Source organism: Aythya ferina (genome assembly GCF_964211825.1).
Source record: "Aythya ferina genome assembly, chromosome: 1".
Lineage (NCBI taxonomy): Eukaryota > Metazoa > Chordata > Aves > Anseriformes > Anatidae > Aythya > Aythya ferina.
In genome coordinates this window covers 162,351,201-162,367,935 of record NC_140296.1, presented here as the reverse complement: position 1 = coordinate 162,367,935, position 16,735 = coordinate 162,351,201, and the positions used below count along the sequence as shown (strand labels likewise).

General features: G+C 41.4%; 1 protein-coding gene across 1 annotated transcript in view; it reads right to left on the bottom strand.

The window, feature by feature from the left end:
- Positions 1 to 16,735, bottom strand: part of UTP20 (UTP20 small subunit processome component) — a 65,977-nt gene that overhangs the window by 13,920 nt on the left and 35,322 nt on the right. Inside the window, exons 30-48 of the mRNA XM_084496590.1 lie at positions 15,688 to 15,914; positions 12,866 to 13,010; positions 12,329 to 12,416; positions 10,849 to 10,992; positions 10,172 to 10,222; positions 9,930 to 10,082; positions 9,257 to 9,412; positions 8,721 to 8,861; positions 7,700 to 7,837; positions 7,099 to 7,238; positions 6,487 to 6,566; positions 5,352 to 5,656; positions 4,731 to 4,870; positions 4,109 to 4,265; positions 3,179 to 3,277; positions 2,493 to 2,660; positions 1,642 to 1,808; positions 603 to 744; positions 197 to 313 (exon numbers count right to left, since the gene is read on the bottom strand). Of these exons, the coding sequence (XP_084352716.1) occupies positions 197 to 313; positions 603 to 744; positions 1,642 to 1,808; positions 2,493 to 2,660; positions 3,179 to 3,277; positions 4,109 to 4,265; positions 4,731 to 4,870; positions 5,352 to 5,656; positions 6,487 to 6,566; positions 7,099 to 7,238; positions 7,700 to 7,837; positions 8,721 to 8,861; positions 9,257 to 9,412; positions 9,930 to 10,082; positions 10,172 to 10,222; positions 10,849 to 10,992; positions 12,329 to 12,416; positions 12,866 to 13,010; positions 15,688 to 15,914 (2,758 nt within the window). The remainder of the gene's footprint in view (positions 1 to 196; positions 314 to 602; positions 745 to 1,641; positions 1,809 to 2,492; positions 2,661 to 3,178; positions 3,278 to 4,108; positions 4,266 to 4,730; positions 4,871 to 5,351; positions 5,657 to 6,486; positions 6,567 to 7,098; positions 7,239 to 7,699; positions 7,838 to 8,720; positions 8,862 to 9,256; positions 9,413 to 9,929; positions 10,083 to 10,171; positions 10,223 to 10,848; positions 10,993 to 12,328; positions 12,417 to 12,865; positions 13,011 to 15,687; positions 15,915 to 16,735) is intronic.

Sequence of the window (16,735 nt, the reverse complement as noted above, 5' to 3'; positions counted from 1 at the left end):
CAGAGCATTCAGTCCTCCATCAGTAACAATCCCTCCTCTCCCTTGGGATATCATCCTCAACTTGTTTAGCTGTACACCTGTGAAATTAGGTTCGAAAATGGGATGCCTTTCTCTGCTCTTGTAGATCAACAGCAACATGACACTTGGGGGCAGGACCTTTGTTAGCAGAAGAGACAGACTCCATCCAGAACTGTACCTTGACATCCATGGATTGCAGGCAGTTTATGAGCAGCTGAACAAAGGGGTCTAACATTTCCAAAACATGCTCGTCAGAAGAATTTATTTTGGAACTCTTCATGCTCATGTGTAGCAGCTGGCACGGAAAACACAGGACATTTATCTCAGACAGTGACTCAAATAAGTAAAGTCCCACATCGTTTTGGGTTATAGTAGAATTTGGGCCACATCCCATTAAAATATCTGCAACAGGCTAAGCACTTTTTTTTAATTCTCCAAGAGGCATCACTAGAGTTACCATATGGAAAACAAAATCAAGACAAGTGGCTGTGTTTTTATGCAACGTATCGAATACCTTCTTTTGGATACTCTTAACAAAAATTTGAATCTCAGAGCTTTCTTTTTGTATTTGAGGAAATCCTTACCCTAAGTCCTGAATCAACCAAGATAAGCATGTTTGTCCTTCTGCTGATGGGTGCTTTCTGCCCTCCTCTTGTAGGAGTGGGAGGGAGCAGCAGGCAGCTTTCTGGCTGCAGTCGAGGATCTGGAGGAGGGGCAACTTTTGTTCTGAAAAACAGTGTACAGCAAAGGTGAAAATTCAGTTTTCAACCCTCTCCACAACAAGCTTGCTGTTGGGAGCAGAAAGAGCTGGACTGTGCTCAGCTGCTACCCACAGAGCAAGTAAAAGCAGATCTGTGAACACAGTGAACTGATCTGAATTTGAGAGCAACATGACAGACAAGACACTAAGACTTGAGAGCAACGTCACTATTAAAAAGCTAACAGATGCACCTTGATTTGTGTAACTTCTCCACTTCGTTCTGCTCAGCCAACAAGACAGAACCTTGGTAGTTCCTTCAAACACATATGTTCACCGCATGATTTACCAATGATTTACTGAATTTTCTGATAGCTTTTAAAAACTGCTACAGGAAGTCTGCAAACAACTGTCAGATCCTACTGCAAGCCAGCCCACATAACACAGGGGAAAGGCAAGATGCCCAAACCTGTTTTGAGCAGTGACACCACCAAATGGAGAGGAAATCTGACGGTTCTACTGCCTGAAGTGATAGTGACAGGCCACAGTTTCTCTTGCTCCTGACACCATGAAAATGTCCAAGGCCTCAATCACCTTTTATATGCTAGTTTGTAGCTTCGTCCTGACACCATCACCTGTACCTACATACAAACATTTACATTCTGTTACCAGATGGTAACAGAGCCTTACTCAAGACCATGAGCACTTGCAAGAACAGACTTCCATTAGTTCAGGAAGTGATAACTTCCATTTCTAAGCTCTCTCCTTGTGCTCTGGCTGCCCAAATAATTAGCTTACATCAAAAACAAAGGGCACATGAAAAGAAGGAAACCCTCACACATTTGATTTGTTGGCTTTGAGAGCTGTCATTTCTGCAACCAAACCTCCAAGCCATTAACAGACCAGCTGGGTAAACTGGAACTTACTTTGCCTTTTCAGTTAGTAGAGGCAAATTTTCACTGATGAGACCGTGGCTGAGGAGGAGGAGATATTCTGCATTCATGTCCAAGTTGAAGATCAGCCCTGCCATGATGTGACGCAGCGTCTCATGCACCTTCCGGACTATCTTCAGCTTTGTGGTGCTCTCCAGAACCTACAAAGGCAGCAACATGAGAGTCACGAGGGGCAGTGCTCTGCCATGTGTATTCAGAAATCATAGGAAAAGCCAGAGCAACTCCTCTATCACCTGCTGCCTAAAGTCCCAAGCTCTCCTATTGCCTCAGCTCTGCTCCAGCATCCCTCCTTTTTTTTATCCAACCACTTCTTAGACTCCAGACAGTTCACCTGTCACCCCCAAGACACACCAGAGCTTGTGACCAAACAGGGCTCCATTTCTGCACGGGTTTGCACCCCACTCAAAAAATTGCATCTCTGTAAAGGCAATTACTCTACTCAAACAGACTCTTAATATATTTTGGTGACATTTCCTTCATGTGCAAGGGATCCAGTCACAGAGTATCATTGCAAGTCTTTGAAACTTCAGAGTAAACAGCATTAACAAGAGTTGGCAGAAGGAGAGCATACGGAGCACATGCAGTGGGATGTTTGCCATCTAGTGGGGGAAGCTTCCCAAAACACCATTTGATGCCCTGGCCATCAATAACAAAGTTCTGTTTTATGAGCTGGGTGCATACTGCCTTCCACAAAGAAAATGGGGAGCCATTGTGGGATTGTGTAGGTAATGTCACAGTAGACACCTGGAAGCTCTAGAGTTTCTTCTAGACCATACAGAACCGAGTACTCAAAGTAAAGCAAGACTCCGGCTGCCTTTTCTTACCTCTTTCAGTGGAAGAATTAATTTTGTCACCTGGCCCTTTCCTATGTACTTTCCAAGAATTTCATAGGAATCGTAGCTCTTGTTCTTGCGTGCTTCCATGACCTTGGACACAATTCCCTTCACTTCCTTTTCTTCAGCTACATCCCCAAACAGTTCCTGGTTGAAAATCTTTGGAAAGCAGCCAAGAGAAATCAATGAGACGAGCAGAAAAGCAGAGCCAGATTCTCCCAGTAACACCAGAACCACACTATTTTTCTCCAGCTTCAGAAAGCCCAGTTCTCTGGGTTGCCCATGAATCATGCCCACCTTTCCTCTGTCAATACAAGAGGCACCAGGCTGAGCACACCAGATGGGGAAACTGTTTTCACTCCCCTCTGTGGCACTGCGATACAAGAAGCGGGATTCCAGTCAGACCAAGACATGCAAATAAACCCCTTTCTGGGTGGCCGGCTGAGCTCCATGGACTGCATTGCCTAGGTATCTGTTTACTATTGCTCAGCCATTTAGACCACAGGGAAACACAGTTGAGTATCCTAATCTTGAACCAACCTCCCAATTCTGCAGTACAAGCACAATCAGCCCTGTTTGCCACCAACTGTGAGGCAATCTACACACAACCTTTTCCTGCCTCCTTCTCCCCCATGCATTTTACAATGATGTTTCCTTCAATCTTGAATAGCTTTTACCTCAATCAGGATATCTAAGCAGGGATCCAAATCGCCAGCACTCAGCTTTGGAGTAAGGCCCTTCAGTAACAGGTTCACAGTGAAAGTCAGCACATGGAGCTAGAGATAAAGAGAACAGATCATGTTTCCAATATCCTGCATGGAATTCTTGACTTATATTCTTCTTATATTCTTACTGGATAGGCAGACTCCCACAGCAAAGGCATTGCAACTCACACTACAAATGAACTCTTGCTATAAGAAAAAATACTTGGAGGATAGGAATCCTCATGTATGCAGCAGGAAAAGGACCCCCGTTTCTCCACACACTGGCAGAGGGCAGGAATCTCCTCTTTCTCCAGTGCTCTTACTGCCGTTTTTAGGCTGTGATAATCAGTGCTTTCATTGTTACTGTAGCTAGAAGCTCCCACTATTCCACTGTGGTAATTCATGTCAGAAATTATTCTTACACAAACCACCATGGAAAGAAGAAAGGTGAATTAATAGTTAGGGCCTTGGCTCTGGATGTAGGAAGCAAGACTTCAATTAGCATCACTGCATACTGTCTGTATAGTCCCTGTGGCAACTCACCTCAAACTTTGCTTGGCCCAAATGAAAACATTCCCAATAATTTTATTGGAACAAAAAATTAATTCTTCACCTCGATATCTCAACTCTTGGGAAATGGAGATCCTCTTCTCTGCATAGACTAACAGTTCTTTGGGTACAGACCCTCAGTTAACATATGTTTGCATACTTGGAATAACAAGGACTGATGCAGGCACTAGGAGTAGTATTTAGTAGTATAATACCAAGCTATTCCCCCAGTGCAAAACAATTTCAGTAACAATTTCCCTTTGGTTTCTCCTTGTAACACATGAAAAAACAAACAACAACAACAACAACAAAATCAACAAACCTACAAAGAGCAATGAAGAATTTCAGCATTACCTGGTACCCATGGACAAGAGTAGACTGCATCTCTTTTAAAATGTACATAAGGTACTGCACTCCTAATACTTCCATGATTTTAGTGAGGGTGTTGCGGGCAACATCCCGGATCTCCTGAAATCTGTTCCTCAGAAACGAGCAGACCTTCAGCAGGATGCTGGAAACACAGACAGACAGTTTAGTTCACTCTCAAACACAGAACTAATTACATTGCTAGCCAAGGAGTCTACTTTCAGGGATGTTTTTACAAGCACAGACATGCTTAAAGCCAACCCCACAGGCTTTGTAGTCACATACCCATTGTCCTTCAAGAGATTTTAGAGACTGTCTTTTCCTTCTGTACACGACTCTCTCTCCAGCTCTGCTACCCCTACCTCCGCACTCTGCTTCATAGCTCTGCGCTCATTTAAGGATTTACCAACACCCTTTCAAACTTAGCTTTACAGCAGGCAAATGCAAAGGGGAATGCAACTAGGAAAACGTGCTTCCAAAAAAAAGTATTTAACACCTGTCAGAAGGCCCCTCCTGGATTTAGCCACATGCATAACCACAGCTTAAGAAAGGTGCCTGCATTCAATCCCAGCAAAATGAACGGTATTCAAGGAGATCTTCTGGAACCTACCTTGGCAGGTTGGCTTCCATCACTTCTTGGGGAAGACACTGCATCACCCTGACCATTGCAAAAGCTAAAGGAACACGAACTACCTCATCGTCATTCACAACGCTGGATTTCACAAGCTTGTGTTCCTCATCTCTTTTAACCTTTTTAAGACAGAACAAGAGATAATACACTTGTCATATAAAGAAGTGTAACAAACAGACTTTTAAACAAATCCTGCTTTTTCTCAGCAAATCCTGCGAAGAGGCTGATATGGTAATGTGCTGTCCACTGCTAACTACATGAAAAAAACAGACAGCTAAAGGACAGGCAAGATGAATCCCTGCATGTTCAATACAGAAGCTAAGTTGGGTGCTAGCAAGTAGACAAGAACTGTTCAAGAGGCTGCACTAAACGAGCTGTTTCGCACCCACACTGACCAGAGGGTTGGTCAGCAATCTTGATGACATGCCAAATGGGATGAAGCCTCTTTCATTTTTTCAGGCAGCCTCTCTCCAGTTGTGTCATTTTTTTTTTTTTTTTTTTTAATATGTTGCATTTTACCAGGGCTCTTTCCAGTATCACTTCAACCCTCACAGTAGCAGCTCAGGCCTGCAAACTGCCTTTCCAATGCCAGCTCCTTACCTTTGCAACAATTAACCTGTGCAATTTAGGCAAGATGTTGACTACAACTGTATCTTGAATATGTTTGATCAAACACTCCAGCTCTTCTTTATTTCGGGGTAAGAAAGGAACAGGTTTGGCCACTTGCTCAGTGTCTTCAGCTGTCTCAGCTGCCTGTTCAGGCTGGACCAGCGCAGGTTCTGTGGGCTGCTCAGGGATATTCTCCCCTTTATTTTCCTCAACCCCCTCCTCTTCCCCTTCACTCTGTTCCAGCTCCATGGCTTCTTCACCCTCCACCACTGGCTCAATATCCATGTCAGCAGCTTCTGTCAAGTAATTGTCAAAAATCACAGGTAAATACAGGAGGCCACAAAAGTCAAGCCCTCAAAACAGACTCCTGTGATGTCTTTGACCTGAACAGAGCTCCTACAGTAACAGCAAACAATCAGTAAACACTGAGTTGTTTTACTGGGTAGAGAAACTGTGGCATGCTGGTTTCTGATAATCACCCCTCAGGGCTAGGCTTAAAGCAAAGAGTAGGCTGTTCTTTGGTTGAACTCCAGTAACAGTTTAACAAAGGTCAATGCCCTTGAACCTTAGGGAAGTGTCATTCCCTTACCTTTGGTCATTTCACAAGGCAAGAGGTTCTGACAAGCACAGCTGTGCAATGTCCTCCTTCTTGCTCAGAATATCCCAAAGGCCACAGGATAGATAACCACCTTGGTGGACAAGTCAAAGATGTAATTTCTTCCCATGAAACCACAGGGAAAGCAAGGCCATAAAGCATGTTGCTCAAGCTGCAGATAACAATTAGAGTGGCCAAGAGCAAGGACAATAATGTTGCAGCAACCATTTGGGTATGTGCAGACTGTGGAGAACCTCCTAGATTAGCAGAAACCCACGCTGGGCTGGTTTGGCTTATGGAGATCTGGGATAGAGAGGTAATGAGGAGGTAATTCCCCTCACCTCTCCTCACTGTGTCAGCACGTAGGAGGTCAGTCTGCATTGCTCCTGAGAAGTGAAGTTAAAACTAGCTTTCCAACATGCACATTTAAAAAAGCTGGGAGTAGCTGACCTCAAAAGTAAAAAAATGTCAATTAGCTGCACTTCAAGCAATTAAAGGGAGTGTCTCTATAACCAGCAGCAGAAAGCTTACCTTGGTTCTCAATGGTCACAAGCTGTTTTTCAAGCGTTTCATGGTCAAAGTGAAAGGCTTCCAGCACTGTCTCTAACAAGCTGCAGAAGAAACATACAAAGAGAGATTAGCTCTCCACACAAGGAGAGGCTGCATAGAATTAAACAACAGAAGGTCTTAAAAATGCATTTAAAAAAATCTCAGACTCAGTGACAGTAAGGCTTGAAGAGGTTTATCTTGAAATAACTAATTAGGAAAGAGAAACTGGTTGCTTTTCAGCTAGATGCATTCTGTGGCCTAGCTCACTGTGAAACCTCACAGACAGTGGTACTGGAGCAATGGAAGTACCCAAGAGCAGGTACAACCAAGCAGGAGCAGAAATTGCCAATGCTTACAGGCACAGAGTGAAACAGCATGAGAGAGAAAGCAACAACCTGTTAATCCTTCACAGCTCAGTCACGCTGAATTGCAAAGCCGTGTCCACTTTCATTTAAATAAGCCCACCCCAAGGTGGGCACTCTCTCATGCCTGTGAAGAGGTTAAAATTCATGTGATGTTCCTTAAGACACTGAATTTTGGTTTAGTTTTTGGAGGAACCTACAGCAGCATTCAGTACCAGTTCACAGTACCCACCTGACTCCCAGCTTTGGATCGATCTGCCTCGTTTGCAGGACATGGATGAAATGCTTTAAGTGGTACAAATATGCTGACCATGACAGATGTCGGCAGACAGCTCCAACAACTTCAACAGAGGCTGTTACCATATTTTCATGCTGCCCAAAAAGCAGAAATACAGTTGCTGTTAGCATTCATGCATTCTGAAGTATACTCTACTCAAAGCAACAAGAGCCAGAAAAAGTAACTGTCTAGTGGGGATGGTAGGTACTCAGCTCTTTTAGGTCACTTCCCAGATTAAAAAAAAATAAAAAAAAAAAAATCACAGCTCACAATGCAGATTTCCAGGTATTTATTACTGCCTCAGTTACTGGGTGTACAGCCTATGCTCCCTACCACACATATTCTGCTGTTAAATAGCGACTATTCGAACAATTGAACATGATGAGAGCAGTTTGGAGACAGAGTGGAAAAAAATAAACAGATTACAAAAATGCAATTGAATACAACCCCAAGTCAAACACACACACAAAACACACACACACACACATAGAACTCCAACCCACTAACAGTACACTACAAGAAAAATGAAAATATTAAATTAAATTTAAAAGCCTACCTTAAGCATTTTTTCACTAAAAACAGCAGTAGTAGCGTAAGGCATGATGTAGTTCTGCAGGGATTTGGAAGACAGCACAAGTTTTTTTTCAGTCAGCTGTTTAGCCAGTTTCCTCAGAGCTCGTGCCCTCCTGTGGATCTGAGCCAAACACCAAAGACAGTGAATGAGGTTGCCCTTGAGTCACAGCTAGCACAAGAAAGCCCATACATGAAGGTGGCTCAATTTGAAGTAATGACAAACACAGTACAGTCATTTCCAAGAAGAGGACATGGCCTTTTCATTTATGTCTGGGTCTTCACTAGCTTTTTGTTTCAATAAATATTCCAACTCAGTGAGATATTTCACTGTGAATTCACAGGCATAAGAATGTCATATTTTCAGGTATCAGACAAGAGAGGCAACTGATACAAAATGAGAAGGCCTGATAAGTTACAAGAAGAGAATTTAGATTCACCGTATAACTACAAATGCACCAAATGCTCTGATTGCGTTTCTGGAAACAGAAGAAATGATGCATTTTCATTTTACAACAAGAAAAAACAGGTACCCAAGCTTTGTGCAGCATTTATATTTCAAAGGACTGGGAATAAAAAAATATAACAACACAGAAATCACTCTGCTCCCTGCTATGTCATCTTCAGGATTCTCAGAACACTATTGCTGTCTGTGTGCTGGATCACACACGGGTTGTAAGGTGGAGATGTCTACTCAAGGAGACAAACAAGCACTTAAAAACACTTTGCACTTTTTAAAGCTAAAGTAGAAAGACATACAAAACAGTGCAGCTAAATTACAACACCAAGGTATTTATAGATAGAAATACTAAGGAATTGTAACATTGATTCACAATCAATGTGACTTCAATGACCACAACCCTTTTTATTTTTTAATGACATCTAATGGTATGGGTTCAATTCTTTAAAGACACAGCATAGGTGATTTGGAAAACATTACTCCACAGTAAAATGCATTTACTTTGGTAAGGAGAGGGAGGCATTAGGGAATGTATGTTGCCTTTTACCTGCATATGTTTCATATTCTCAAAGAAGTCCATGTCAGGATCATGGCGATTGGTTAGCTGGACCAAGTCCCGGAATTCAGGATTTGATGGGAATGTTTGAATGAGGCAGGAAAGCAATGATGTATAGTCCTGCTGGATGTTCTGCAAAGAGCAAGCAGTGAAGGTTCAGCACTCCTTGTAAAGGCAGCTACACACTCCTCAGATCAGCTATGCTGTCACTTACAAAGTGTTTTAGGCCTACAGGTTCTATTCTTTGGTATCAGCAAACACAACTGTATTTTGGACTGCACATAAATTAAGTCTCCCCTCCAAAGAATGAGCTACAACTGAGAAAAGCTAAACAACAGCAAAGAAACATACAACAGCAGAGTTCTGTAAGATTTTTGTAAGATTTCAAATCAAGGGTAATTTTGATTACAGTGGGCACCTGTATTTCTTTGTGTCTGTTGCTAGGATAAAGACTCATCTATAAAAAGTCTCAGATGCCCTGGCGTCCTGAAGACAGCTGGAGATGTTACCACGTAACAGTGCCTTACCTCAGTCTTACTCTTCAGCCCCCTTCTCACAGACTCCAGGAGAGTGTGTTGGATTAGCTCTTTGTAGTCGTCTTCTGTATGGTCGATTTCTGCCAGGCGGTGGATAAAACTGGTCAAGCAAAGGCTTGCGTTGTCACTAAGAGCCATATCCCCTAGCTGAATGGATGAAGAAATAGTACAGCATGAGTCTGGGTATGACACCTTTTTCTCCTCTAAAGACTGAACCATACCAAAGCCTGTAGTGATCCAACAATTCTACCAACTCAAAAACCTTCTTGCAGAAGTTCTAGTTCCAAACTAAAGCCCACTTTTCCAAACAGGAAAAATCCTTTTAGACTCACAAGCAAGCCCACACAACCAGAACACATGGCAACAAAAAGGAAAACAGCTTGTCAAGACTGTAATATGCCTTTTGTACAGCACAAATTGACCAGACAATTCCAGGCCACCTGTTGATAGACAGGTGCACTGCACTTGGTTTAACCTTGCTGCAGCATATTTGCAGTTCGGGACAAATAGGGGAAAAGGCGAGTGGAAGAAACTTAAAAACAGGTGTTTGTGAGAAGACACGTGCTCTCTGAATGTTTTGCAGTGTCATATAAACAGTCGATGGAGAGAATTTGGAAGTTAGGTTCAGTATGGAAACAGGATGCACAAAGCACATTTAGCCAACCTGGATAGTATAGAAGCAGTTGTGCATAACGGGGATCAGGAAGTTGATATCCACTGCTTGCATTTCTTTGATGTGGGCTGTGATTGACTGGAATGCTGACAGACGTACATCAAAGTTGATACCATCAAGATGCCGTTGATCAAAGGCATTCAGCTGAGAGAGAAATAAGTCATTCATGAAAAAGGCTAGAAACGTTACAACACAATGTTGAGGAAAAAAGTGAGCAAAAAAACGGAACGTACCTTAACAACATCAGTAATGTATTTCAATTCACTGTCCAAATCAGATAAAGTCTAAAAATGGACATAAAAGAAAACAGTTTAACTGTTATAGTTTTTAGAAATTTGGAGGACTTGAGACTTTACTTTTTTTTTTTTTAATCTCAAGTAGTTAAAGTGACAATATCAGTCCTGTTACAAGCTTAATAAGAGCCATTTTGCCATCACTGTCATTATTCTGTAAGTAGGAAATATGTGTGTCTTAGTTTCCTAAGTTTTTAAATATCTACATTGAGGGTTTCCTGGATTTTCCTACTGAAAAAAAAAAAAAAAGTTATATAAGTCTCTTCAAAGAAGTATAAAACAGCCTGACTGCTAAAAATCTTTGAGAGAAGAATATGACTTAAAATCAGCTTCAGGCTGCTGAAAGCCAGTGTGCTTTATTTGGCTTCTCTTATACAACAGAACCCTGGAAATGCTCACACCAACACGGCTACAACCCAAACGTTTTACAAGTGTTCTCACAGTTTGTTAGTGTGTACCATATGTGATTCTGTTAGTTCACTTCCACTTAACAGATGATAGAGACTGAAAAGGTTTTTAAGCTCATGTACAATAAGGATAAATCCTGGCATTTATTTTGTTCTTGCTCTGTTAAAACAAGGAAAAAATGCACAGAAAGACACATAAAAATGCAATACCTGAAATACCAAGCACAACTTCTGTCGAGACAGTTTGTTCTGGATGACAGAAAAAAGCTTTGCCAGTGGTTTGAGAAAGCTTGCAGGGTTTGAGCAATGTCTCAGCAAGTTCTGCACTGTTTCCAGAATGTCAATCTCTGCATCCTGAAAGAGACAGAGATTTGTCAATAACTACCAAAACCTCATGAGATTATTTGGGATATTTCCTTGGGAAGTATTTCATGACAGAGGGTGAACTTAACCTCTTTGCTGTATTTTACTCGGATCACAGATACTGAATGAGAGCAAAAAAATTAGGAGGACATATACAATGCAATCATCACATCTTAGAAGCACTTACAACCTTTCAATTAGACACAAGCACAGTTAGAGAGGAGTGCTATTGCAATGAAAAATTCTTTTTTGTCTTTTCTCAGATGACTCAAAAATCAGAAAAAATAACAGCTTTAAAAAGCAGTCTTTCTTTAATCTGTGAAATGAACATTAACAGTAACATTTAATTGTATGATCTCTCTGAATAGTAATTATATATAGTTTCCTAATGATTCACAAATTTAAAAAAACATCTGTGAACAACTAAATGACCACCTGCAAAGCAGAAACTACTGCCTAGGAGCTCTTTCCACAACCCAAAACCTCTCATTGAGTATCTGCACTATCATTTAATGAAAAACAAGACCTAAACCTTGATTCAAGGATCCAGGCAATGAGGCTGAAAAAATGAATACATTCATTCCTATTAGATGGGACTACATGTTTGAAAACAAGGTTGGGCAGAGAGGAAAACAGGACCCCAGGCTACTAAGTCTACCACTATCCTCAGTGCTTGACTTAATTAACAGTTTGCAAAGGCTTAAACCATGAAGAGCTCTGCATGCCTGAAGAATTTAGGATTTTATAGAAGTTTCAGTTTTGAGATACACCTCTGTACTCATAGGTGGGATCCTTAACAGTCAAAGGAGACTGGAATGGAAAGAAGAGATATGGCAACAGATTAATAGTGCTGTACAATGTTTGCCTTTTATCCTGCAACAGACTAATGAAGCACTGCCCATTACACAGCACGCACTACATACATACACACACATATTCTGTCCAGATGCTATGCCTTAGAATTTGGGGTGCATGAAGTACAAGTTAAAGAGAGCAATTATTTCAAAAGCTGCAAGGAATTAGGTGAATTGACTACAGCAGCAAGGGAAGTAAGCACTGTATAAACACTTCTACAAACCTTCCCCATAAAAAGGGGCAATGATCAGCCTGGGCATAGGCATTCCTGCCAAGCATCCAGTGACCTAAACACTTCAATGCATGATGACAGGGTGCTGAGTGGACTACAAACACATGAAGACTTGATTTCAGGCTAATCATGAGAAATAGCATGTAACCAATAAGCCTTAACCACACCTTAAACAAATCTACTTTAGTAAAGTAAAAATGCATTTTCAGTGTTGAGAGGGGGGTAGTCATTTATACTTACTTGTTCCATGTTGCTCTGGTGAAGGAAAGGGAGGAGGAGGCTCACAAGCACTGAATTCTGACTCTGTTCTTGTATAAATTTGCTGATCCTGCATGATAAGACAATGTAATTTACTGTTTTCTATCGGTCTAGTCACCAGTACAAAAAACTCAGTCAGCACTATTGTTGTGTATCATGGGGTTTTATCAGCCCATCCATCTGCATCCAGGCTAATAGTCTTCTCTACAAAACTCATGATATCAGCCCTAGTATTCAGACTGCAGTCTCTTTACCTTTTCCTATACCAAGTACCTTTTCTTGTATCAAGAGGTACTGGTTTTGAGTACCAGCAACAGGAACAGCTAGAATCAATTTCTAAAAACTGTTCCACTCAGTCATCAGCAACTTACAAGGTCAATGACAGATGCAGGTATTTTCAAATGCTGTAAACCTAAAGTTTCAAACAATGTTTCTAATTTGCAGCCATATATAAAAAACCTCTTTCTTCTTCCCTCTTTCCAACCCTTCAAGTGTTTTGAGCTCTAAAAAATCACTTACTTGGAAAGTATATTCAGCTCCTTGCTGACTTGAGCTCTGTACTTCTTCTTTTTCACTTTCTCCACATTTAACATCATTTTGCTGAAGTACTGAAGTATGGCAGGAACATGAGGCAGAACCAAACGGCAACCTAGGGTAAGGGTCTCTGTAAAGGGTACAACAGTTAGCAGTGCTCACCTCTGTGAGAAACAAAGTCGGGGGTGGTGGGTTGTCTCGGTACAGCTGGCAAAAGGACCGAGACTGTTAATTTAAAGACAGGCTCTGCGAAGCTCTGGGGAGAAGGGAGGCCAGCACAAACATACACAGACACAGCCCACATATAGTCCAGCCTGGATCGGGAACAGGCACTGGGATTACTGCTGATAACCCAGATTGGGAAGCTGTGCACGGACCGAGGTAAGAGAAACTTTCCCGTATCTTGCCTTGGGTTGGGTTCGGGGAGACTCTGGTGTGAATGAGATGCACTTTTAGTGCGGAGCGAATGCAAAGTCCTGATCCGCGAGGCTCAGTGGTCCTGCGAGGGGACAAACGAAGTGCCCTCGGCTGGAGAGGGATGAAGCGAAAGAGAGAGGGGAGGAGTGAAAGAGAGCCTCAGGGGTTTGGGCCCTTAGGTGTACAGTACCCTGAGCACAGTGAAATAAGGTGCTCGGCAGTACACCCCACCTCTGTCCTAATCCTAAGTGAAGGTGTGTGGTACCCTGTGGGTGGTGAAGTCCACAGCAGCATGTCAGGAAGAGCTGGGGATTAAGGGCTCCAAGAGTCAGCAGGGTGGGGTTGGAGACGCCGGGATTGTGCCTAAAGATAGCCCCTCGGAGAGAATGGTAAGGATTTGGAAAAACAACCCAAAAACTAGGGAAAAATATTTAAAAAGATAAATTAAAAAAATGGTTAAATATTGTGTAATTGTCTGGCCTAAAAATATAATAGAAGGAACTTCAGTATTTTGGCCGAAATAGGGGTTTGATGGAAATTCAGGCTTGAAATTTATATGTAAACAATAAGGTTCCGTTTTCAGAGGAGGAATCAAGTTATGCTCCATATAACCCTAATATTACACCAGAGGCAGCGGCAGCTGCTCCAGGAGGGGAGACAGGGACTGCAGTCAGTCTGTGGAGCTTCATTTCCACTGCTCCTTCACGGTCACTCTCCCCCCTGCTCTGCTGTGGGGTGCCAACCTTCCTAGGCTGTTCCTAGATGGGCTAACTTGTTGGGAAACGATTTGATAATGAAAATATAATAATGACTCCAGATAATCCTTTAGGAAAATTCTCTAGCATTTCACAATTTTGCAAGGTAGTTTTTACCTTGGTTCGGGGTGAGTGAATTAGAAAAAGCTATTGTAAATACATTGAAGAACTAGATAATAAGTTTGATAAGTTTGCAAAAATAGTACTCTAGAATCAAATAGTATTAATAACCTTATAAGGAGGAGTGTGCACTGTAATTAATACTAGTTGATGTATATATGTAGATCAAATGGGATGAATTTGACTGATTTCAAAAATATTTGGGAGAAAAAAAAAAACACAAGATCCTACACGGAGTAACTCAAGATGACACTTCCTGAGGACTTACAAAAATTTGGGAGAAACTCATTTTGTGGTTACTTGAATAGTTACTTGAATAGCTCAAACAACAATTTGTTAGTATTGTAATAATAATGGCATTGTGTATCTGTCATCTCCTGTGACACCCAAAGAATATTGCACCTTAATGTTGGAAAAACTCAAGAGTGCGGTATGCGAAGAGGTGCAAAAACAATAGGAGTAAAAAAAAGAAGAGAGGGGAATTGTGAGAAACAAAGTTGTGTTTTTGCAGTAGAAAACTAGTTTTCTGTATTCCAAGGTAGTTGTGTAGTCATAATAAGGAGAAATGCTAAGTAGGTAAGTAGACAGTAGAAGGCCTCACTGTTCCAAAATAAGGTAGAAGCTTGAGAAAAACAGGATGAGCAGTGTGAGACCACTAAAACAAAGATCACAAGTTCTCAAAACATAAGAAAGGAGAAATTAAAGGGTTGAAAAAAAAGAAAAATTGTACATATATGGTATAGAGGAGCGTTGAGTAGCTTGTGAACCTATAGCACTCAGCCAATGAGGAAACAGGGGAGGTGATCACGCGTCAGGTAATAGGGAATAAAAGGTTATGATTTGTTTACTAAAATGCACTCCTGATTGACAGGACACCTGCCATTGCAATCGCAAATAAAATAGCTTCACGGAAGATCCTGTGTGAAAAAAATTATTTGAGATTTTTCTCACACCTCTGAGCTGCAAGCAGCAAAGCAAGCTCTGTGCAACATAAAGTATATTCAGCCCTACACAAACAACTGAGGAAATATAAAAAAGGACGTTTCATCAGTGGAAGAAAAATTGGTGGGAATTATGAATGTCCAGGGCTGCTGGGAACATGCACTGATACCTGATGAGAACAAGTCTAATGTGTCTGAGCTAGGACCAGAGAAAGGACACGTAGAAAATAAAAGCTCTCCTCACAGATTTCAGTTACAGCACTAGAAGGTGCAGGCTCATCAAAAAGTACCAAGGAGGTTCCTCAAAAACACTAACTGCCTCCTAAAATGGCTGGACTCCTTATGGATGCAGTTTTCTCCATGCTCTGGACCCTGATGCTGAACTGTGAATCTCACCTGTCATCAGACAAGCAGAACTTCACACTTCTTGAGCATGTCAAGACAAACTGGTGCAGTGGTTTTTCCATGGTCTCCTTCCCCGTATTCTCTCTCAGGGCAAAGACAACCTCATCATGATCTAACACCTCCTTCCAAAGCATCCAACAAGCCTCTTACAACTCTCATACGTGCATACCTTCGATCACTTCTCCAGTGTCCGTGACAACACAGTCAGTCACATTTAAACTGGAAACCTGCTCCGTGGGTTCAAAATTGGGGCCGTTGAGAAGGCTATCAGCTATGTCCATCACAAGATTGGATGTTGCCTCAGACAAATTCTTGGCTGACAGCACAGCAAACACATTTGACAGTATGTCACACTCTGGACGATCTGGATGCTGCTTGGCCAGCAATGGGAAATATCTGAGAGAAAGATTATAAAAAAAAGTTTTGCTGAAAATTAAAGTATCAAGCATTACAATTATTTTGTACAAAGAGTCAAAGTCATATAAAACAGATAATGAATGTCTTTTACTTCAAACAGGGAAAAACCATAAACATCACAGAAACACAGCATCATGAAGAATAGAAAGAATGCAGCTTGAGGTCATCGAGTCCCTTTTTGTGCTTCAAGATAGCATCAACTAAACTTATTTATTTCTCCAGAGATGTTTGTTCAAGTCTCCTGTTAGAGTCTGTTCCTATCCCAATAATCCAATACATTTTTATTTTTTTAACACAAGTTTGTGTGCAAGTTCTTCATCATTACAAATGACAGGTCTTAAAACAGATACTGGATATTTCAGAAAAGGAAAAGCAGGAAATCAGTGGAAAATGTAAAAATCACTCAAGACTGCAGAGATGGAATTTCTCGCAGTGTCTGCTTCAAAAAAAAACTCTCTTAAAATTTTCAGTCGCAGAATCTACCACAGATTCTGTGCTGAACTTGCCCACATTCTTTCACAAAACAGAAAGAAATAGGGAATCAAAAACCACAAATGAAATTATCTTGCAAAACTGCTCCTTCCTCTCCCCACACACACCCCTCCTCCCAAGACATAAAAGTCATTGGTCAAGACACAGACATATTCTAAGTCACCTCTTCCTGATCTCTGAGCTGATTTTAGACTACAAATCTGTCTGGTTGTTCATATATAAGAAAAGCAGCCCACTAAAAATAGTGTAATTGGAATAAATTGCAAAGTTTCACAACTGCACCTGGACTGCTATCTAAAGAGTAGCAG